This window comes from Stylophora pistillata, chromosome 7 (assembly GCF_964205215.1).
Source record: "Stylophora pistillata chromosome 7, jaStyPist1.2, whole genome shotgun sequence".
Lineage (NCBI taxonomy): Eukaryota > Metazoa > Cnidaria > Anthozoa > Scleractinia > Pocilloporidae > Stylophora > Stylophora pistillata.
The window spans coordinates 8,791,377-8,813,967 of record NC_142525.1 but is presented as its reverse complement, the minus strand read 5'-3'; the positions used below and the strand labels follow the sequence as shown (position 1 = coordinate 8,813,967).

General features: G+C 38.5%; 2 protein-coding genes across 4 annotated transcripts; both read left to right on the top strand.

The window, feature by feature from the left end:
* Positions 1-993: 993 nt before the first annotated feature.
* Positions 994-9,395, top strand: LOC111337235 (uncharacterized). Of its 2 annotated transcripts, none has more exons than XM_022943515.2 (4): positions 994-1,206; positions 3,803-3,847; positions 4,862-5,128; positions 7,035-9,395. In XM_022943515.2, exons 1-4 carry the CDS (start codon positions 1,114-1,116, stop codon positions 7,329-7,331), a joined length of 702 nt encoding a protein of 233 aa, XP_022799250.2. In that variant the 5' UTR covers positions 994-1,113; the 3' UTR covers positions 7,332-9,395. The 2 variants fall into 2 exon arrangements, with proteins under 2 accessions (XP_022799250.2, XP_022799242.2); XM_022943507.2 differs by lacking the exon at positions 994-1,206 and adding an exon at positions 3,460-3,665.
* Positions 9,396-13,631: 4,236 nt separating this feature from the next.
* On the top strand, positions 13,632-22,452 carry LOC111337803 (tektin-1). Of its 2 annotated transcripts, XM_022944170.2 has the most exons (6): positions 13,632-13,709; positions 17,192-17,866; positions 18,919-18,989; positions 19,663-19,806; positions 20,500-20,722; positions 21,303-22,452. In XM_022944170.2, exons 2-6 carry the CDS (start codon positions 17,222-17,224, stop codon positions 21,657-21,659), a joined length of 1,440 nt encoding a protein of 479 aa, XP_022799905.1. In that variant the 5' UTR covers positions 13,632-13,709; positions 17,192-17,221; the 3' UTR covers positions 21,660-22,452. The 2 variants fall into 2 exon arrangements, with proteins under 2 accessions (XP_022799905.1, XP_088585179.1); XM_088729053.1 differs by lacking the exon at positions 13,632-13,709 and having other exon boundaries at positions 17,071-17,866.
* The last annotated feature ends 139 nt before the right edge of the window (positions 22,453-22,591 follow it).

The window sequence follows — 22,591 nt, the reverse complement described above, 5'->3', positions numbered from 1 at the left end:
GTCGATTAAAAAATGAGTTTCTACTTTTAGTTGGAATTTCGAAAATGGCTAAGTAGCGTTGAATTCCAAATGCAAATTAAAATAATTTGCCGCCGCAGTTTCGGTTCGCACACGACGCAATTTTTGGTGATTTTACGTTCTTGTTTCGCAAACGACGGCTAAGAAATGTACAAAGTTTGAAAACGCACTTGCTGTGCTATTGTTCTGCCAATAAGATTTATTGTTTTTCCACGTTCTCGTTGCCGTCACCGTTGTGGTTTGCTTAAAGTCCTTAATGGAATGTTATCACGAACGTGACGTTATTGGAACCTCGTTTAAATAGCCGGTCCAGGGGTTCACCAACACCTCGCTATCAGCCTACTTCCTGTTTCTTAGGCAACGCTAGGCAGGGTACTGACATGACCTCCATCTTGTAATCGTGACACTCCTCAAGCGAAAAAAAAAAAGGGCACGCATAATTACATACATATGGGAATCCGAACGCTGTCAATTCGCAAAGCAATCTTCCTTTTACGGGCGAAAAGGTAAAATATAGGTCATTAAATTCTTACAACATGACAAACATGACTAAATTGATAAAAGGGGTAAGTTTTCGAAAATAAACTGTGGCGCTGCGTCGGTGGGGGTATAAAAAGATAATTTGGTTTTTCAACTGAGTTGATAATGTAAGTTAACCACCAAGAGTTTCAAAGCTGACGTTTGGAGTATTAGCACGTCAAGCGAAATGATGTAAATTGTGACTAACGTTCAAAAAATGTCTTTTAGCAATAACATGTTAACATCATCTTTTGTTATCTTTTGTTTAGCAATTCAAAGCTTCAGCGTTTCCACCTGCGACAGCTTGGGCGTTGAAATTCGATTGAGAAAAACAATAGCAGATAAGCCTCTCAAGGGATAATCAAACAATTCGAAAGGGCTGAACATGCAAAGCTATTGTCTAGTTTCACGATTTGATTGGATGTGATTCTGAAGTCCGTTGGCGGCGGTTATGTTTTTCACAGTAGCATTAAATTCTGTCGCAAGAGTCTAATTCTTATTACATTTGAACTACGTTTGGGAGTTAAGAGAAGGCATTTACTCTTTCAAGAAAAGTTCAAGATTATTCCACTAGTTATGGTTCAACAGAATGAATTTGAAGACAACACTTCCCAGGCCAGTGGTGCTGTAGATGTCACAGCTGCTAGCGATGGACAATTTGAAGATGAGGTACCGTTAGCCAAAACATTACTAGCTCAATGTACGCTTATTTCAGCAAGCCTTTGTTAAATCAAATGTAGTATATGCTCTTTATAAAATTAACTCTCTAAATTATTTTTGGAAACTGGACCAGTCGATAGGTGTAAACGGATAAATTTGGTTAGCTTTCCTTAGAGATCGTTCCTTGTTAATAACTAACAAAATACTTCAAGATAATATCTGAGGTCTCAGAAAATGCATAGCAAACAATTTTAAGACTTTTACTGAGTCCAGTTCTAATCCCAAATATAGGGTAGCATCGCCACAACGGCATTTTATGACGTATAAAAGCATAAACGTCGAAAAGTAGTAATAGTACTAAAGTTATTAATATCACAAGTTTATATTAGGCGTACCAAGTTAAGTTAAGTTAAGTTTCATTTTTTTAATGTGGCACCACACTTAGTTGCAAGCTACTTTCCAGGAGGCCCACAATAAACAACAGAAATAAAGAATTCAAATTGAACATAAATTGTTAAGAATCCCAACTAGCCGGAGACAAACCAGTTGGCTATTTACAAGCGTGGCCGAGGATTTGAACTCGAAGCTACCGTGAGACAAATCCAGATAGTGGTCAGAGCGGGACTCGAACCCAGGAGTAGCGGATTACGAGTCCGACGCGCTGACCAGTCGGCCACGCTGCCACCACTCTCACAGTCTTGTAAACCAATTTCTAAAATTTTGCGACTCAAAATTTAAGGCCCTGACAACGATTTTATTAACTTTTTCGTCTCAAAACGTGTCGTCCATGTCGAAAGTAGAAAAATCAAGGGTATCAAGACAGCCGTCGATAGTACTAAACTACCGAAGTCGTTCTTTCGTTCTTATTTCGGCTTTCTCCAATAATCCCTTCGTAGCGTTCATTCTTTCATTTTCCTGCGATGGGGTCCAATCTTCCTCGGCAAGCCCACCTAGAGTTGTTACACTCAAATGATTCACCTGGCCATGTCATTCTTAGAGTGCTATTCTGAGGCGAGAGATCTTTAAGCAGTAATCATCATCAGTTAATTGCTATGTCGAACATTTGGATCCCAACCTCTCAGTGATTCTGTTTGATCTGTGGTCGAAATTACAATTCACCGCCAAAGTTCAAAATAGTGGAAAGAATATGGCGTTTATCACAAAATTAGTCATGAAATAACTAGAGTTTTTCAAATTTGAAACTACTGGAGGTAGACACCTAATTCTTTGTGAGCATTTCTTCATCTTCCAATCAATGCTTGCGACAAATAACTTAAGGTATTGCTTTAACCTGTCATGGTCACTTTCTTCAATAATTTTCTAAAAGTACAAGATATGACCTTCCCAATGCTACTTCTATTTTAATTTTTTTTTTCATTCATCTTTTTTTTCTTTTTTTTGCAAATCGTTTCCATATGCAAGCCATCACGACCAAATCTCAGCCATACCATATTTGCTTAAATTAATGATAGGTTTGTAAGTTACAGGCGTCCAATCCCATTTTATCGTTTTCGATTTCCGTATTTCTTTTCGAGGACCTCTCTAAATGAAATGATTACAGCTCAAAAGACACCATAAAGCCAAAAACAAAACAGTTTAGAGAAATATAATGATAAAAAAGGACAACCTTGGGCCTTTAAAATTCCAAAGATATTTTAAAGAAAAATATCAAATTAATACTCACTATAGGCTAACTGCAAATTTTTGCTTTTCATCACTGGATCTTAAGAATACTGTTTTTCATTTATTATCTCGTCACAACGCGATTTCTCTTGTATTTCTAACTTTCGTATCTTTCATAACAACAGGTATGGGATTATTTGATTGTTTTACCCTCCAGGTATCGGCCATAAATCACCTTATCTAATAAATATCAATATATTATCCTCAGAAGTAATTATAGTTTTACAAGGGATGCTAAAACTTCCATAGAGCTTTTCAGTGTTTTACATGGCATACTGCTGTCCATCACCACGATGGAAGCAAATAGGATAATAGCAGTTGAAGCTAAGTGGCATGCCAAACTCAAAGATTAGAATAAATCCCAATCTTAGGAGAAAAAAAATTCTTGTGCTCGATTTTGCGAATTAAATGTCCCTAGCCTTTTGACACCAAATAAGCAGAGCAAAATTTTTGCAACATCACTTTTTCTCCATTCTATCTCGAGGATATTATGATAAACATTAGTGTGAAGGGAGATTGATTCTTAAAATTCTGTTTCAGCGGGTTTTTCTTTGATTAATAATTTATACCATGAATTAATTTACGTCCAGAGAGCCACGCGGAAACAGCGGTAAGACAGTGCGCGCTGACAAAATCTAAAATAATCGAAATCAATTTTTCCTTCACTGAATATGTACCGCTCGCAGTATACCACGCCAAAATCGAAAACTCCTCGATCTAGATCAGTGGGGTTACCACCAAAATCTGTCGCTGAAAAACAGGTTAAATATGTTTCAGAAGTGACGGTAAGTTGATATAACAGGAGTTCTTCATCACAGTCATTTAAACGCACAGCATCTTATCGGAATAGATCCCTATTTGTGTTAACTTGTTAAAGACATGGCAAAGTTTAATTGATGTTTTCGTTTTTGTTGCCCAATAGATTCAACTTTCTACGAACAGGAGCCGTGAAACAAGTGCGAGTAAGGTAGGGAACAAATTAAACCGTAACCGTAGCTTTAATTTTCCTATGACACTACACTTGGGCTAAAAAACAGAGATGACACAGCTGGTTTACTTTCCTTCACCAAAAGGTTTGATCTATTGAAGAAAATAAGAATAATCTTCGACCTAATCCACAACAGAACTACTTATGCCACAGCCAGCTTGTACAAAGTTTTCGCTCGAATATAGTTTTTGTTATTATCTCTGTAACGTCGAAATTGTTTATGCCAAGGAATATTTGTCCCTAATTGTTTGGTCGCGAAAACCAAAAACAAAACATGTGCCAAATCAAACTGTTACCAAATCAAAAAACTCAACCAAATGATACTCGACTAGCTAGTTTTATTTTTTTTTTTCCATTTTGAATATATATGTTAATTTGACAAATCCATCTCGACGTCCTCGCTGCGGGAACACATGTGTTGAAAAGAATAACAGTAAACTGCACCTGCACTACTTGAAAAAAATTATATATGAAATGAGATTTCTTTATTATTGGAAATTTTCTCTCAATCGCGTGGAAGAGCAGTCTGTGAAAATTGGGAGAGAAATTTTTGCACTGCGATGGATATCTTAAAGAATCTTCAGTCTTAAATCAGCAGCCCAAACTAAACTAGAAACATCGATGACAACATCACTGCAGAGAGGATTTACCTCGACAGATTAGTTCAAATTCTATTTTGTTTTGGGCGGAATACCCCTGACTGGTACATTAATATGCAAATTCAGAAACGCTCGATAATCGTTACTCACTAATCCCGCAGTGATTTGCTACAAAACTCGGGTTTTTCCTGGGAAGTTTTCTGCCACCGCAATACCTTTCGTTAAATTTTTATGTAAAAAAGAAGGCATTTCTAATGTAACTTTAACCTGCACAGTTTTAAGGTTGACTCTCGAGTCATTTATGAGTTATATACACAGTACTGTACAATAAACCAACGTTTACTGATGCGCAGTAAGTAACACGTAGATTGCATGTTTTCTGTTTGATTGACAGTTGCTCGGCTCAGAAAGAAGCCCTCAACAGGAGGTAAACAACTCATCTAACGTCACCCCGGAAAAAGACACCTCCCAAGACACCTTGTCTTCGTCATTATGGAGCCAGGTGACCAAAAAGCCTGTGAAGGGTACCCCAAGGACCTCGACGCCAGAAAAGCATGTGAGCCCGCGGGGAAGACAGCGAAACATCAGCGGATTTCAAAACGAGACTTTGCTCACGAATGAGCAAATGAGGAAAGAAAATGAGGAAAGAAAACCTTTTAATGTAAGTAATACTGTCTTTTGATTCGTTAACATACAACTAGACAAATACACAGAGTATAAAGGGCAATTTTAACATTTTAAATTCAAAAGTCGAACGAAAAAAATTTGCACCTAAAATTTTTTTAGCAATGAACGATGAGACCTAACGACCTTAACGGGTAAACACGTTTATGATCACGATGATTGGTTGCACGTTGTAAATGATAGAAGCCATCCGCGCTTTGCTGAAAGAAAAATTCATCATAAAACAAGTATTTTCATGAAAAATTGAGGAGGAAGAGCACTGATTATGTAACTGTGCGAATATTTCCTATAAAGCCTTTGGGTCTCATCGTTCATGGATCATTCCTTTTCGCGATTGAAAGCAATTTTCGGTTGCAAACGATCCTAAGCGTGAAACAAAATTGATGATTGACTTTAACAGGCTACAATTTATCTGGGAAGCTGGATATCTAAATGATTGCACAATATTTGTTTCTCTGATTGTAAGGCCCAGGTCAACCATGAAACATTACGTCAAAATTTAATACAGATCTTAATCGTTTTAGTTTGGAGCGTCAAGGGTAGGATAGGGGAAAATCTGAATCCCGACACGTGCGACAAAAGGGAAAAGCATCTCACTTTCTTCTACGACTAAGTCAAAATTTTTTTATAACAATCAAATCAAGGTTCCAAACTTTGCTCTTCAAGGAGGTCGAGTTGTTTGAGACCTGCGGGGGTCGACATACGTACACTCTTACAGAATAAAGGCAACTGCGAAAAAACAGAAAACAATTTGAAAGAGACGCTTTGGAAACAAAGAACTGACTCGCTTTCAAAGCGGTTTACACAAAAGAGCAGGCGATGCAAAATCTCGAGAATGTTAAGAACTTTAGCAAAAGAGTTTTGCTCACGTACATTTTAAACAAGCCGATTTCATAAACTGAGTACAGATATTCGACTTTGCTGTTCAAGCTCTCTTTCATGAAGAGGAACTGACATAGATTTTTACCTGGCTCAACTGGTAATTATGTTGTGATTTGTTTCCAAACTTTTTGGACTGTTGATGTTAAACAACGGTACATTAATTGCCTTCATTAGCGCAGTCTTTTTTGTGTTTTTCTGTCTAAATTGAGGCAATTATCCTTTGATTGTGTATATTGTCGCCAAAACAAATCAATTAAAATTACGCGTTTCCATTTCGGCAAGTTTTAGTTAAAAGTTCTAGTCATGGAGCGTTTTACAAAAGCTTCAAGAGTCCATGTCAATTCGCTATCTGTGTGTATTATACCGATGCGTCTGAAACGTTTTCGATCGTTTGAAGGATAGCTACGTGATATTTAATGTAACCTATTCGAATGTAGACAAGTTTCCTGCTTGAGAACGGACGCATTGCTTTCATTACAGGTGTAAACTGCAGATCGGCCTTTCTACTTCAATCACTGTGAAGTAAAATCTGCATGCAAAATAAACACTGGTACGACGCGTGCATAGAAAATGACATGCAAACTGACTGAAAGACTTACTGACAGACAGACAGACAGAGACTGACTGACTGACTGACTAACTATTCGTGTTTTTCTCGTTGCCATGTTCCCACCAATAACGTAGCTCCATTTTCTGCCTTTAAAAGCACACACAACCCACAATTCCTCTATTCGCTCCGACGAAGGGCTAACGCTCGAAAAGTCAGCTTTTGTAATCGTTACGGTGGCCAATTTACCATTTCAACTTTGTTGATATATCCAAAGTATTTCGTTACCCCCACCGACGCAGCCCCAAACAGTTTCTTTAGAAACTATCAGCCTTTCCTCATTTGTAACTGACTGACTGACTATCTTCCTGACCATTTAACAGACTGACACCATAAGTTGATCAATAGGAACTTTCTGAAAAAGTCGCCTTCTTATGAATTTCTTACATTATAGGAAACCATGGCCACCGATGGCGTAAATTCAAAACATCAATTTTTAAACAAAGAGAAACAGGTTTCCCCTCCATCTGAGTTTTCAACCCTGAGCTCACGCCGTGACAACTCTTTAAAGAACCACTGGTACATGGACATCATGCAGCGACTGGAGGACTTAAGTTGGAACTATCAGACAATGGAGGTTGAATATTCCTTTCTGGAGAAGCTCATGGCAGAACAAAAAGAGGATCTGAAAAAAGCAAAAAGCTGGAACAATAGTCTTAGAAATCAGCAAAGGGCAAAGATAGTTCATTAATGGTACATGATCGGCGGACGTTCTAGCAAAATTTTTAGTCAGTCTGTAGTACCTTTTTAAAACATTTAAAGAGTGTGTCTGGTGGACCATACGTGTCAAAAAGCAAAACCTTTGCATGGCTTCTGATGCAATTACGAACAGGAATTTTAAGCCCTCATATATCGATTGCCATCGGCATTTTCAACGCCCTAATGTTGTATTCAACTATACGGATCATCCAATCAATGTTTCTTAGAGAGATTAACAAAAACGTGCGAAGGGAACTTCAATTGGGAAATAATTTAACTAACTCAATTTGATACATTATAAGAACTGTCTTGCATCATTTCCGCCACATAGAATAATTAATACACACAAAGATACGACAAGACAAAAAAATATATATTAAAAAAATATATCCATGTCGAATGCTTAAAGAAGTTTAGGAAACAGAAAACGAGCGCACGGAAAAGGTTTAAACAGGACCAAAAATTAAAACACATGCTGTCACAAGGGCGTGAAACACGCAATAGAGATAGGAAGGAGTAATTTACATAAGGCGTGAACATAATTGTGAATAAATGAATAAGTGACAAAAGCAATAAGAATACGCGTAAGAACGTCTTTAATCCAATCTCGAAGGAACTTTCGGATTTTCTTTTCTGCCCCAGAAAAGTTGGTTGAGTTGTCGCCCCATATTCCCTTTATACAGCCACGATTTGAACTAAACCGACGTAAGACTTCGAAAAAGGCGTCAGACTCCAACCTACATTCTCGATATGGACGACACGTGAAGGGGGGAAGTATTGGTGAAGAAATAAAGAAATGAAAAAAACAAAAGAACACTCTTTAAATGACTGGGGCGAAAGGCATTAGAAACGTGACTAGAAAACAAGAAAATAAAATTCGTCACAACAACGTCTACGCCATCTGTTGGAAACGTCCCTTTTCCGAGGAGCGATTTTTCGACTAATTCTCTTTTGAAAAAGTCAAAATACTTGATGGAATGAACACAAAAGGAAACAGATGGTTAGTTTTCCACAATCTGAGTAGTTGAGCCTCACAAATGAAGAGGAACTCAAATCCAAAAAAGGAGAACACCATTAATTAAGTTGGCGTTCGAATATCCGTTCAGACGTTGATAAACATGTGCACTTCTCATAAACCAATCGTGTAAAAGGGGCTTAACCCCATAAGGGATGTTTGGTGTATAAACAAAGTCATTGCCGTCGCGATGTAAAATTTACCTTTTGAAGCCCTCTGTGGATAAAATCAACCAAACTATGATTCGAGAATGGCCACTGTTCCTAACGAGTTACTTTTCTTGGCGAATTCAACTTACCAAGGTAAAGAAGAGTGAGCTTAATTACCTGGGAGAAACTGTTTGGCAAGAGTCGTACCTCACAGGTGACATTTACAGTAATGTTCATCCTAACGCTGTCATCAAACGGGTTGGTCATCTTATTGGTGGCTACAAAGAGAAGAGTGCCAACCAACTCAAATATACTCCTTGCTTGTCTGGCGGGGACAGATTTGCTAGCCGGATTGATTGTTAATTATTCCCACTGCCATAGCGGTCACCGTAAATCGAGCCTTTGAGATATTGGTCCATTTTGTAGGTTGGAAAAGGCTAGCTTACACTGCAGTTTTCTGGATGCCAGTCAGCCATTGTTTCCTTGGCTGTCATCTTTTTTATAAGCGGGGATCGATACATTGCTGTAAAGTTTCCCTTGAGGTACCGAGAGATTGTCACAAGACAGCGGATAAAAAAGGCCGTAGTTGTTGCATTGTTCATCACAGGTTTTGGAGCGGTTCAAGAGATTGTGATAGCCGCCAGAGACAGTGCAACGAAGCTATATACGTTCTATTGGACATTGAACATTATTGTAGTTACTTCACTCGTGTTGCTTTGTATCATTGGCATAGCGGTTTTGTATCTATACATCTACCTTGAAACACGGCGTCAGGAAAAACGCCCCCAACAGGGACCGCGGAGCAAGGTGTAAAGTGGGAGGGCTGACAATTGAAAATAATTTTTTCATATTGAAAATCGAACAAAGAAATAAAATCATAGTATTTAATTTGTTTCTGTCGCGTGACTTTGCATACTTTATCCAGTATTTGTTGCTCTTTATATGTCGGCATTAGTGAAGATACCGAAATTCTTAATTATTTTTCTTTTAGCGCAAAAAGTGGGGGCGGGGGAGCAAAATAGTGGTGGGTCCGCGGCCCTACCAGCCCCTCCCCTCCACGGTCCCTGTCCAAGCAGAACAGCTTTCATACGAAGAAGATAAAAAAGTGAAGAAAGATAACAATGCAACATTTACACTATCCCTAATTATAGGAACAATACGTATGATGCACGATCCTCGCAAAAAATCAGGCCTGTACGGGTTTATTACGAATCAACTTAACGGCCTGCTCCCAGTTGGCTTGTTAGCTCAATTGGTAAGAGCGCTGCACTAGTATCGCAGAGGTCAGTGGTTCAAATCCCGTACAGGCCTGATTTTTTTCAGGTCTGATTTTCGCTATTGCTTAAATAGCGCTATCTACTGTGAGGATCGTGCATCATAGGTATCTAATACCGCAGTTCAAAATATATGAACTTCATATATTTCATTGTATCTGATGTATCACTTTCACGGGTTTATTACGAATCAACTTAACGACCTGCTCCCAGTTGGCTTGTTAGCTCAATTGGTAGAGCGCTGCACTAGTATCGCAGAGGTCAGTGGTTCGAATCCCGTACAGGCCTGATTTTTTTCAGGTCTGATTTTCGCTATTGCTTAAATAGCGCTATCTACTGTGAGGATCGTGCATCATACGTATCTAATACCGCAGTTCAAAATATATGAACTTCATATATTTCATTGTATCTGATATAGGAACATTAGTACTGACTTACTTGCCTGTCATAGCGATTTCCTCAACTGAGTCAGTCAGGTTCTTACGAATTTTTTCGAGTCGGGTACGAATAGTGCGTTGATAATTTGGACTGGCTGTGTTGTGGTCTCAAGTGTATTTTCGGACCCCATAATTTACTTTTGGCGTAATCAGAAGCTACGGAAATCTTTTCTTGAAATCATCCACCGAATCAAACAAGAGAACAGTCCTCCAGAATTAGAAATTTCGCCCTGCACTTCTGAGGCCCCAGCAATGTCAGTGACAAACCAGGAACCCGTTTTGTTGTCATGCAAGAAGAAATATAGATGAAACATTTAATCATGTCTTTTAAGAACTTAACATCACATTGACTGTAAGTCAGCTGGATAACATCAATAAATACAAGCAGTAAAAAGCAGAAAACGATAGCCTAGCGTTTAGTGCCCCAAACTCCGGGGCCCAGCTGTTCGAAGGCCGATTGGCGATAACCCAGGGTTAAATTTTCATCCAGGTTTCTATATATCTCTATTCAAAAGCCGCTTTGGGATAGTTTTCGGCCAATTCTTTTTAGAGTATTCAATCATCAAATTGAAGACAAATAGAATTAAACTGAATTTTCTTTTAATGCTTTCAGATCTGAAATCAAATTTCACACTAACCCTGGGCTTTCTTAGCCCACTTTTGAACAACCCGGCCCAGATCAAGAGATCTGAGTTCAAGACCAGCTGGAACCCGTTTAATTTCTCGAAAAGGCCGTTTACAAAGCAGAAAAATCAGGTACGGACGTGTCAAAAAAGTAGTACGGACCGCATAATTTTAGCCGTTTACACAGATGTTGTTTTATCACGGGTCGGATAAAAAGAGGCATAAGGACCAAGTTAGCAAAGTTGCGTTTACACTGCAGTTTTTGGGGGACCGGACCAATTTCTTGCATGGGACTACAGTATTTGGTAACAGTTCGATAACAGCTGAGTGCTGTTATCGAACATGTGTAATTCTTGTAAACAAAATGGCGATGCGCGATGCTGAGTTATCCGTTCTCGTAGCCTCAAAACCAGAAAAACACGGGTCCGTACCCATTCCCCAAAACATTGTACGGATTGTTTACACGGGCAAAAATGTGAGGTGCGTACTCCCTTTTTGACACTTCCGTACTCGATTTTTCTGCCGTGTAAACGGCCTTGAAATCCCCGTAACTTTACGGACCCCGAGGCCAAATTTAAAAATCAAAATTAAAGCACAGAGAAGCAGTTTCTGTCACCCTAACAAGTAGCACCTTGTTTCTTTAGCCGATGGTTTAATTATATAACTTCCAAAAGTTTTGAAACCCCCATCTTGAACGAAGACGAAACAGCATTACGGGCGGGCCCATTAAGTTACTGGGACCTTGGCTGCGTTAGTCGCGTTGTGTTCTCGGGCAAGATATTTTACTCTCGCAGTGGCTCTCTTACCCAGGAAAATAAATGGAAGACCTGATGAAATGTTGGTGGGGGGGGGGGGGGAGGGCAGTCTTGCAAAGGAATGGCATCCCATTCAGGGGGGGAATAATGCAAAACACTCTTAGTCTTTTCATGCTTTGGAAACCGAGATGAGCTCCGACGGGATAAGTCTCTTGACTCGATCACAGACTTTACTTTTTCCTAAACAACAGCATTTACATAAAACGGTTTGACAGATGGCTGACTCTGCGACTAATTCTTGGTGGGAAAATATTTATGTTTCTGGGTATAAAGAACACAAATAAAAACCATAACGCTACTTTTGCACAAAGCGAGTATTTCAATGGCCGGAAAGTTTACAGGACGTATCCTGGAAAAGTGCAAAAACATTTTCAGGGACAAGAAATTAATTTTCGAGTAGGAACTTGCCTATTCCATTTAGTTACAACAAAATTTTTCCTCGAAAGTTTGTACCACCAGTTCTTGCTCAAAAGCGACCATTTCCTTTATTTTTCTATTTTTTTTTTTCAGTGTTACAAGCGTAACTCCACGCAGTCCGCCATTAGAACATTTGATCAATTACCCTTTTAGCAGACATTTTAGAAAACCGTCTAAGTTAGAAAGACGATATATGTTTATAATTCATTAATTTTTTTCTCTCGCAGGTGATTGGCTCGAGAAATTTTGGAAGATAAACCCCGTCAGGCAGCTGGTACGTCGACCGAAAAAGTCCACTGCTGAGAGATTGTCGGAAAATTAATATTTGGCCGAGAAGCGAAACTTTGAGGACAAATGTGAATATTTTAGAATACTCTCTCAGCTAAGGACATCATCAGTCGACATACCAGCAAGCCAGAAAGGGGCTTATTTTCTTACAACTCTCCTTTTAAATTTCATATCGTGCTAAAACCTCTCCTACCCTCGTAAAAAAGCCAGTGTTGATCTGACCAACTGATTGCGGATGCGCTTTATAACATGACCATCACAGGACTTTAAATAACGAGTTTGTCCTTCTATGGTTTGAAATAATAACGATGAAAAGATGTAACTTTTATGACTGGCTTTCGTACGTCTACTTTGTTTCTTTTTGACAGAAATTTTGCACTATGTGACGCAAAGTTGCCAGATCGCGCGAGAATTGATGGATGGGTTGTAAATGGGTTGTAACTGGCTGCTAATGCGGTAAAAGTCGTCCTTTGAAAACTAATTTGAGTAAGGAGTTGAAAGCGTTTCCCTCTTCATGCATGAAGAGTAAGAGAAAAACGTATATATGTTAGTAAAGTCGCACTCAAGGTCTATTCTGCAGCCGAATAGACTGCACTTTCTGCCAGCTACTGGAGTAAAATCCCTCGCCTCCGGCTCTTGATAAGCAAATTTTTCTCGTGTTTTCCCAACATCCCAAATATGTTTTTAACCAGTCTGGGTGCTTGTTGTAAACCAGTAAAGCTATAAAAAGTGCGCTCTATTATTTTAATATTTCACCTTACAGATCATCTGTTCATTAACGCGCGCAGTTTTCCTCAAGCTTCGTTCTCAGAAGACTTTTCGCTTCTGGAACAGATGAAGTCCGTAGAAAATTATACAAGCATTTTTTTCGCCTCTGATGTATGCTAGTGTTTCTATGAATTTATTACTCTCCCGATCCTTATTCTTCTCTCATGCATTGATCGATGAAAACGCGACTAAAAAACTCTTAAATAAAACCCCAACAATTCTTTGGAAACAGTTTTTTGTTCTCTTCTGCACATTAAAAGGGGATTCGCCATAGATCACACTTCACAGTAAATCGGCCGTCGCTCTTAATCGCTTTCCAAATTTGTAGTGAAGTAAAACTACCAAAATTCCGGAAGAATTCAACCCACAATCCCTCGATTTATCACCGACGCTCGATGAAAAACTGGTCTAATTTCTTTTAACAATTAGAGACCGTTAAACGAACACCTTTTACCTACTTTACGTCATAATTCTAATGAAAGTAATTGATTTGACTTGGCCTCATGGGGAGCCGTATTTCATTTTCCGATGGCAATAACTTCGTTAAGAGGGAGGATTCACTCTGTGGTAATAATATTTGCAGGTAGGAAAACCCGTTTCTATTATTATTGCCAATGAAGATATTTTTGCTTGAGTCAAAGGTGAAGAATGAGTAACCCTTGGCGCGCGTAGCAAGTCAGCAAGAGATTGCTTGAAAATTGTAAAAAAGTAGGATTCGGCAAAAAAAAAAATGCACTTATGTAAAGCGAAACTTTGTCGATAACTGTCTTACATCACCTGGTATTCTAAGTTAATTTTTTTTCAGTATTTCTAATTAGTCTTCTTAAGAAGTCCCGGGGACCTTAAGCGAGCCACTACGAAGACAGCAGCGAGAACGAAACAAAACAAAAGGTCTAATGGGCGGAACAAAAGCGCAGCACGTGCGTTTTGAAGCTTTGTACATTTCTTAGCCGTCCTCTGCGAAAAAACAATGTTAAATCGCCAAAATTTACGTGGTCTGAGAACGGAAACCAAGAACAATTTATTTAAGTTTCCATTTGAAACTTGACATTGCGCATAAACGTTAGGTTGAAGTTGAGACGGTAAACATTTAGCCCGAATGGCATTCGTGAGACTCCACCCAGAAATATGAATTCACTTTTTAATTGACGTTTCCCTCTGCGTCCCCGACGTGACTGCCTACGGTCTCTGTAAATTGAAGCGCCAAGTCGCGCGTTCAACGTTCATATAACAAGATGACTATACACGCGTCATTTCAGTTTCCCTGCTTTCTCGTTTTCCTTTTCTTCTGTTTCAGGAAATCACTTCCCTTTCTTCGCAAATGCTCGCTAATGATCTGTCACGTGCAGTCGAATTTAAATGAGACACTTGTATGTAATACCATTAATAGCTTAAGCTATATTCGAGTGATAACATCACTTTTACCAGGTAGGAAAGAGTCTAATATGCATAAAATTATAATAAACATTGGAGATAAATTGTTAAAAGTCTCTCAAACGTTCGCCAAAACCTATATCTGAAAACAGTCTTTCAATTGACACCAAATTTAACGATTGAAATTTCTTCTAACATAGTGTTGACAAATCGAGTTGCTAGGCAACGAAAGTACTCTCTTACCGTACTTGCTGATGACGATAATTTGCATAAAAGCACCAAAATAAATAAATAAATAAAAGCAATGAAGTGAGTTAATGCAATACCCGCCAACTTTTTGGATATCTTGGTACATCAATGGAAACAAGGAATGCGTTGTCGCGAGTTTGTCTTGGCACTTGATCAAATAAGTATTTGAAATAAAAGTTTACTTTACGCACAAGAAAGTTTCCCAACGGTAAAACTAGCGCGCGCGTTCTTCTTGAAAAGTTATCGCCAGATTTTCGTCAAAAGTGATCAAAGCTGTGTAACTTTCATGATAATAACCACCAAAGATTTTAAATATTTTAGCTATAAGATTAGTTTTTGAATTTTGGTCTTTATCTAATCGTTGATATGATAACAACGGTAGCGTGATTAATGCTTCCAATGTTTACAGTGATAACAAGTCGTGAAAATGAATTATGGTCTACTTTTAATGAACTCGTTAAAAATTAAGCGGGATGTTTCGGTTCAAAGTCTCAAAATTAAGCATTTTTTCGGCTGTTATTTAAAACTCTGCTGGTGAAGAATATATTTCAAAGTTTGTTACACTTACTTTAAGTTTTGTAAACCAGCATTGATTTTGCCTTGTCAATAAAGTGACTACTGCAATATTGTCAATATCGTATAAATTTTGGTCTGGAGGCGGTTGGCAAGCTCAAAACTCATTTTCCATTCGCAATTGGAGATCATTTAGCAGTCAAAATGCAACATGATCTATTTGTGTCTTATTACCCAGATTCAAATTCTTACAGTACGTAAATATTTCAAAACTTTCTCTAACTGCATGAACGCATCACTCGATAGCATGATTTTGCGCGCGCTACATTGAGACGTTGCTATGCCTATGAAAACATTTCATAGATCATCCAATTTAGGTGATACGAAGAACTGACGATAGAATAAAACAAGTCAATAAGCCCTTAAAAGAAGAACAAAACATAGGATTTAGAAGGTAACTTTTAACGTAATGAACCAATAACAAGCGCGGGAATGTGGCTCTGGTAGAATCCCAGGCATAATGCCTTGTGTGTCAAACAATTGAGTCTCAGAATTGTAAGCACACTTTGCAATCGTCCATAAGCTTCCAAAATTCAAACAGATCGCGTTCATTTAATATGCACGATGTGTTTTTAGCCCGTTGTTCCTGGCAACGCATGGAAAGAGATACTTTTCCTCGACGATATGAAATTTCTGAGTTATTTATCCCTGTTCACCTGTTTTGTTCTTGCAGTTGAACTACTAATATTCCGTGAATTTTTCTGAATTTCTGTTCAATTATCTCTTAGTTGCTTTATGTTTTTTTTTTATGATCTTCCTTGGATTGACTACTTTTGTCTCTAAACGTCCGGTCTAAGGCAATGCTAAGGGCGATATAAAAAGATATTCTAAAGACCCATTTTTAAAATTGATGTTTTTTTTTTTTCTGTCCTGAGGGCATATTCGCTTTCGTGAATTCAACTTCCTCTATAAAGCCTCGGTTTTTCAATCATCAAGGACAAACTATTCCTTACTTGCTTTAAAGCGGTCTTTCAGAATTTCATCATCTAATCTGCTAAGCAGAACTCGTAATTATTAAAATAGGGCTTTCAAGGAAATATAAAGTAGTGCCGCAAAGTGATACATCAACTATCTCGAAAACAGTTATTATCAGAATAAGATGTATACAATAGGCTTGCGAAACTCCAGCTGTGATATCTAGCTCCGAAACTATTAAGCTTTGACAGATATTTCAAAACTCTAACAAAGAAGTATTTATGGAAACTTCATAACACCTGCCGAAAAGATAAATTAAGAACTTTGCCTGTAGAACACGTTATAGTTGAGTGCAGGAATGATTCCAATGCTGTCGATGAAAATGGCCTTGTACCAGACTGTGCTGTAAGTTTGTAAACATTTTTATCCTAATCCTCAAAAAATGAGCTCCAGGAATGAATTGGCAGTTATCATCGCAAATGATTCGCGGTTCGCGTGAACAAAAGACATTAATTAAGGGCCGGAGTTTATAAAGTATTTATGAATAATCTTCGTCTGCTCTGAAGAAAAATAACATAAGTTCTGTGAAAATTTCCTAAATTTTCTTCGTATCTCACACTGTAATATTCGTTATTTCTAAAAACATTTTCCCGTCTCTACAAAACAGACTGGCACGTGGCTTTTCAAACGACCGGAAGTGAGGTTTGTCAACACGGTTGGATTTACGGAAGCCAATCACAAACCAGTATTTTGACAGCGTATCGTCTGTTGTACCAATAAGAGTTCGAGTGGTGGGGCCGTGTAGTAACGTAGCAACCAACGACGCCACCGGATATATAGTAGTTTTGGTTACACTAAACAGACATAGTTTTACACTCCTCATAGCAACTTTTAAGGAGTTCCTAAGAACTCATCAGCAAGGAAATTCGAGTAATCTTCGCGTTTTTTTCGCAGAGGAGTTAATCAGAAGGAAGAACACGCGAGATGACGGAGTCGTTTGTAGAAACAGCCAAGTTTCTTTCTTCGTCGTCCTTCGATCCGCCTCCATATCTAAGGCCGCCAGGTGGACCATATGAGACGACTTACACCGCATCATTCCAAACTGGCCGGCCGTACACATCACCTCATTATTCCCTCCGGCCTCTGTCGAGATCTTTTGAATTTCCGTCCAAGATTCTGAACGGCTCTTCCACTGGATTAGAACATTTGCCGTACACAGCCGTCACGCAGCGAGCAATACACAAGTATACCCCACAGCAATGGCGAACTTCGAACATTCTTAATGTTTCATCTGGCGAGAAGGAACGAGCGACAGCGGAGAGGCTTCGTGATGATTGTGCGCGGCTTCGAACAGAGACAGCCCTTCTTACGCATCGAACGCAAACAGATGTCAACAAGAAGCTGGAGCATCGTATCCATGATATATCTTACTGGAAGAATGAACTCGAGAAACAACATGCAGAAACGGTTGCCGAAATCAAGGCCCTTCAGGCGTTTATCGGCCGCTTGGAGAAGGCTTTGGCTGCCACAGAGAAGCCCCTGAATGTCGCAAAACAATGTCTGGATTACAGAGAGAGGAGAGTCAAAATCGATCTTGTTCATGATAACGTGGAAACCCATATCAGCAAGGTACGGAAATTCACGGTTATTTTCGCTCTGGAGCCAATATCGATAAATTTTGTTAAATTGACTCGATTCAGAGTGAATTATTTCTTATCCTTCTTAATTTCGCTAATGATTTCAGTGGGAAATTTAAGATGAAGAAGTGGTGGGCATTGTTCCAATGTGCAATGTTATATGTTTTTAGAACTTAAAATGTTGCGTGTAGCTCTAAGATTTTAAGTGTTGATTTATTGGTCGCGCAAGAAATCGTTCGGTGGTTTCAGATGACAATTTATTTTTCGTCTGACTTCGATTACACAGCCTGAAAACACCTAGTGAATCTACGAATTAGCGATATCTCGGTGCTAATATATAATGGTCTTCATGTCCATTATGATAATTCTTTCAATACATGACAATACCGACTTTTTGTTTATAGCAAGATGTTTTGTTTTCTATTTCGGTTGTATGGAGTAATTTGGTTCGAAGAAACCATTCAGACTACTACTTGGGTCTTGAATGTTAAAATGAAAAAAAATTTTTCCTGTGATAATCACAGATATTTCCCGGTCGATCTTTTCCTTATAGTTGTTCAAATAGAAAACAATAAATGGCTCATTGTGCGTCAGTAACGCTTCGCTAGTGTTTGTACAACGAGGGAAGTTTAATGTGATATCAGACGGAGCGCGAGCTGAAAACGCAAGGAACCATGATACTTGTGCATATTTGAAAAATCTTAAAGTACTGGAGTGTAAATGTCACCTCCTGTCCATTTTTAAGTTTTATTCGATCGCAGAGAATAGTACAAGATAAACTATAACGAGTTATCACACGATAAACGAATTGGTCACTATGGCAACTAGCCCCTCTTCGCCCGTAGTTTGAGCTCAGTGTGAGCATGTGTAATAAGCAATGTCGCGATAGATATGCACAGTTTCTCAATTCTTTTTAAATATTTTTGCCAATCCAACGCTCAAATCTCGTGGCTTAAAATAAAGTCTGTATGATTCGTCAGGTTCCCCAATCGCTTTGTTTGAAATCGGAAAACTTAATGGCGTTTTATTTTTCCTTTTATGTAGGAAGTGGAAATGATCGAGAACGTGCGGGCCTTGCTCAAGAAAACGATGGATCAAGCTCACGAACAGCTGTGGTAGGTTTCCAAGCTCACCCTAATTCCACTTCATTTCGCATAAACATCAAGGTCATCCCACCACTCTGACATCTATTGTTTAAAATATTTTCATGCGTAAATCAGGAACGAAGCTAAATTTCTGTTGACAGACAAACATATCACTTAGACGCGATTGGCAAAAAGCTTCCTATTAACAGATCACGTTCGCAGCTGTTCCGACTGGTCCGCTTAAAATTTGGAGTTACATCGTTACTGGAATTGCAAGCATATCTTAGACAATGCCTGTAATTTCAGCATTTTTAGCTTTACTATACAAATCTCGCTGAGCGAAATTTTTGTATTTAAGGACTCCTCGTCAGCTTCAGAAAGATCGTGAATGGAAAGGTCTGAAAACGGTTGCCGAATGTCCAACTTTACCGCTGACTCAAGAGATGGACATAAAAAAAACTATGCCTGTTTTCCACAGTGTTCTTTATACCATTCCCAAAGGTGCTCACAAGGAGAATTTATTTAATAATGAAAAGCCTCTTAAGTTGGTGATCGTTTCCTTCATTCTCCGGACGTTAATGTTTGATTCAGAGTGATAATGTTGGAAGAAATTTAATGCTAGTCACTCTTAGAGATTAAAGAGTAATTCACAATAGTGTTTCTTGATAAGGTCACGCAACTACACTTTTTTTTTTTCTGTAAGGTTGCTACGTTCTGCTAAGACACTGCTGGAAAAAGATCTTGGAGACAAATACGGGTCCCTCGGAATTGATGGAAAATGCTCCACGCTGACCAACTTCTCCAAGGACATCCATTTTGCGCCTCACTCGGTCACGATTCAACAGCAGTAAGTTAATTTGAATCAGTTTCCCTTGTTATGTGAATTTTCAATATTACTCACGCAACGCAGCGAGAGTCGTTGCGTGACCTACCCAGGCCCCTGAGCTATATCAACAAAACCTCGCTATAATTTGTCAACTAATCTTTAGATTACAAATTCAGATTTTCTGCAATAAAAACGAGACAACCAAACGAATTAGAGTAAATTCTTTTTTGAAACTCGGTTACGTTTTTTAAATGAAAATAGGGAAACAAGCCCTTGGAGACTTCCCTCCTTCTCCTAGAATGTTAAATATATAATTTTTCCTTTAAATTTCAAGAAAACATTCGGCTGAAAGGCACCAAGAATAAGCAATTTTACTTATCGATTGAAATGTAACACTAAATTCTCTTTACTAATTTAGGAGGATATATAAAGTAGCCAGATAGAGCGAGAATGTAGAATCATATATTACGAATCTCAAAGTGAAACGACATTTACTGCTAAAGTGATATTGAACATTTGCCTCGACAGTCAGACAAACAAAAGTTGCGAGTTCGCTGAGGGTTTGAACCTAAGATTCCTCTGGGTTACAAAGATTTCGTTAGCCAGCTAGGCCAAAAACCAGCTTTACATGGGAACAGCTCGTTGAAATTCTCTTTAGTGGCGTTTTTCTGTTTAAACAACCCACACTAATTTGCTCCTGTGAAAATCTTCCAGCTCTTTCACCCCAGATGAATGGGAGGCCTATTCTTCAGAGAACATTGCCAAAGCAGAACGAGAGCGCAAGGCATCGGTGGCTCTGAGATCAGAGATTAATGGAATATTAATGCAGACTTATGTCGACCTCAGGAACATATTTGAGACTGTCAACAATGAATTCAGCAAGCGTATTGAAGAGACTGTGACTGCTAAGAGGTCGCTCGAGAAAGAATTGGCCAGGGTAAGAGTTATTTTATATGTTAAATTGAATTTTGGGCTGAGTGTCGTTAGGTCAAATTAAAAGTAAGTTAAATCATAGTAGCCAATCAGAATCAAGCAAAATGTCACAAGGAGGCATTTAGATTCCATCTCGAAGTCAAGTAAGTGAAGGGTTTTGTTTTGGAGATCGACTGATTAACAATTTTACAACTTAAGATGCTAAACGCTGTTAAACATTTTTTACGATTGTGGGACCAAGAAAATCTAAAACCTCGTGATGATTCCAACTACATGTACAACCCTTCCGATTTCTCGTTCCTCTTTCTACCACTGGCGTACAGAACTGACATTCTCTTCCAAACATAGTTCGCTTGGACACCTTTTGAAGCACCGCTTGCCTGTTCTCTTGCCCCTCTTCCAACTTTGCCTGCCAGTTTGTAAATGGCATTTCGTAGACGAACAAAATGTTCCTAAGAGTGTGTGGGTCATATTTAGCGTATACAGACTCATTTGTGGCAAGTATGTCTGTAGAGATTGAGAAAGGTAACTCCGAAATTAAATTTCACTGCTTTTGTACCTAAACTCGAATTTCTCTATTATAGGTTATGGATGAAATAGCTTCTATGGAGAACAACGTCCGGGATCTCAGACAAGCCATTGCTGATAAAGAAAACCCACTCAAAGTTGCCCACACCCGCTTAGACAAGCGTTCTTTGAGACCCAATGTTGAGCTGTGTAGAGATCCCGTGCAATACCGATTGGTCGGAGAAGTCGGTGAGATCAGTGTTTCAATTGACCGTCTGCGCATGCGTTTGGCTGAAGCGGAGGCTTCCCTCATGGCATTGCTGAGGAACAAGGAGCGATTAGAAGATGATATTGAAGTCAAGACCAACAGCCTTTTCATTGACCGCGATCAGTGCATGGTCATCAGGCAACAAGTCCGCCATATTTCTCACTAAAGAAACAGAACTGTTACCAAGGCAACATAATAATTTGAAATTGACAACAGAACACTGATAAGAGATATTTGGAGATTTTTTTTTCGAAAAAGCATTTTATTTAAAAGTAAAATTGAATAACTTTCGATTCTGGACATGAAATTGAGGATTTGAGGTTTAAATCTAAATTTTCCTTTGCCTCTCTTACTGTTCTAAAGGCTGGTTTAAGAAAAAATCAGAATCGGGAGTAATGCATTTCTTAGACATCTTTTATCTTGTCACAATACATACCGGAATATTCCCTTTTTAGCGAGGATTATAGCAAATAAGAAAATCATTGGTTTTATTTTACTCTGATTTGTATGAAAACAGGAAAGGATAGAATACTGGACTCAGGTATTTAAGTGAAACCTCTGTTGCGTTTTTCGAACATTGGTGTGTGATTCTAAAAAAATATTTGCACCTCTAAAAACAAGTCAATTAATATATTAATACATTTTTGCACTGGTTGTTGAATAAGATGTGAAAATTTAAGTGAGAGCAAGCAAGAGTACAGATAAAGGAAACTTGTTTGTTAATATCTGGATAAGATTCATTAAATTTCTCTAGTGTAGTTGAAAGATGAAAGAGTGACGTGCATTGGAAGAAACTTGACTCTGGGAGGGAGGGACAGGATGTGTGTCTAAAAATTTATTTTAAAAAGAGTTTCAAGAGTATTATCCTAGTGTTCTGCAAAGAACAAGAATCAAGGTACAGTGCTAATACTCAGCTTGTAAATACCTTACACTTCTACAATAAATCACTTTTATCACTATTTCTTGGGGGGGCTGTTTGAATTTTGTTCTGTGTTTAGGTGCAAAAAATTTATAAGTGAAAGAAAATGGTGGGACTTTAGTATTATAATTTTGTAAACGGAAGACATCTCTTCAAGTCTGAAAAAATACATCCGACAG

Bases quoted from the DNA above. Each gene is read 5' to 3' on its own strand.
- LOC111337235 (XM_022943507.2), top strand. From the start codon at position 3,552: ATGTACCGCTCGCAGTATACCACGCCAAAATCGAAAACTCCTCGATCT. The intron at 3,848-4,861 runs GTAGGGAACAAA...TTTGATTGACAG, and splicing joins GTGAAACAAGTGCGAGTAAG to TTGCTCGGCTCAGAAAGAAG. The intron at 5,129-7,034 runs GTAAGTAATACT...CTTACATTATAG, and splicing joins AGGAAAGAAAACCTTTTAAT to GAAACCATGGCCACCGATGG.
- LOC111337803 (XM_022944170.2), top strand. From the start codon at position 17,222: ATGACGGAGTCGTTTGTAGAAACAGCCAAGTTTCTTTCTTCGTCGTCC. The intron at 18,990-19,662 runs GTAGGTTTCCAA...TTTTTCTGTAAG, and splicing joins CAAGCTCACGAACAGCTGTG to GTTGCTACGTTCTGCTAAGA. The intron at 20,723-21,302 runs GTAAGAGTTATT...TCTCTATTATAG, and splicing joins TCGAGAAAGAATTGGCCAGG to GTTATGGATGAAATAGCTTC.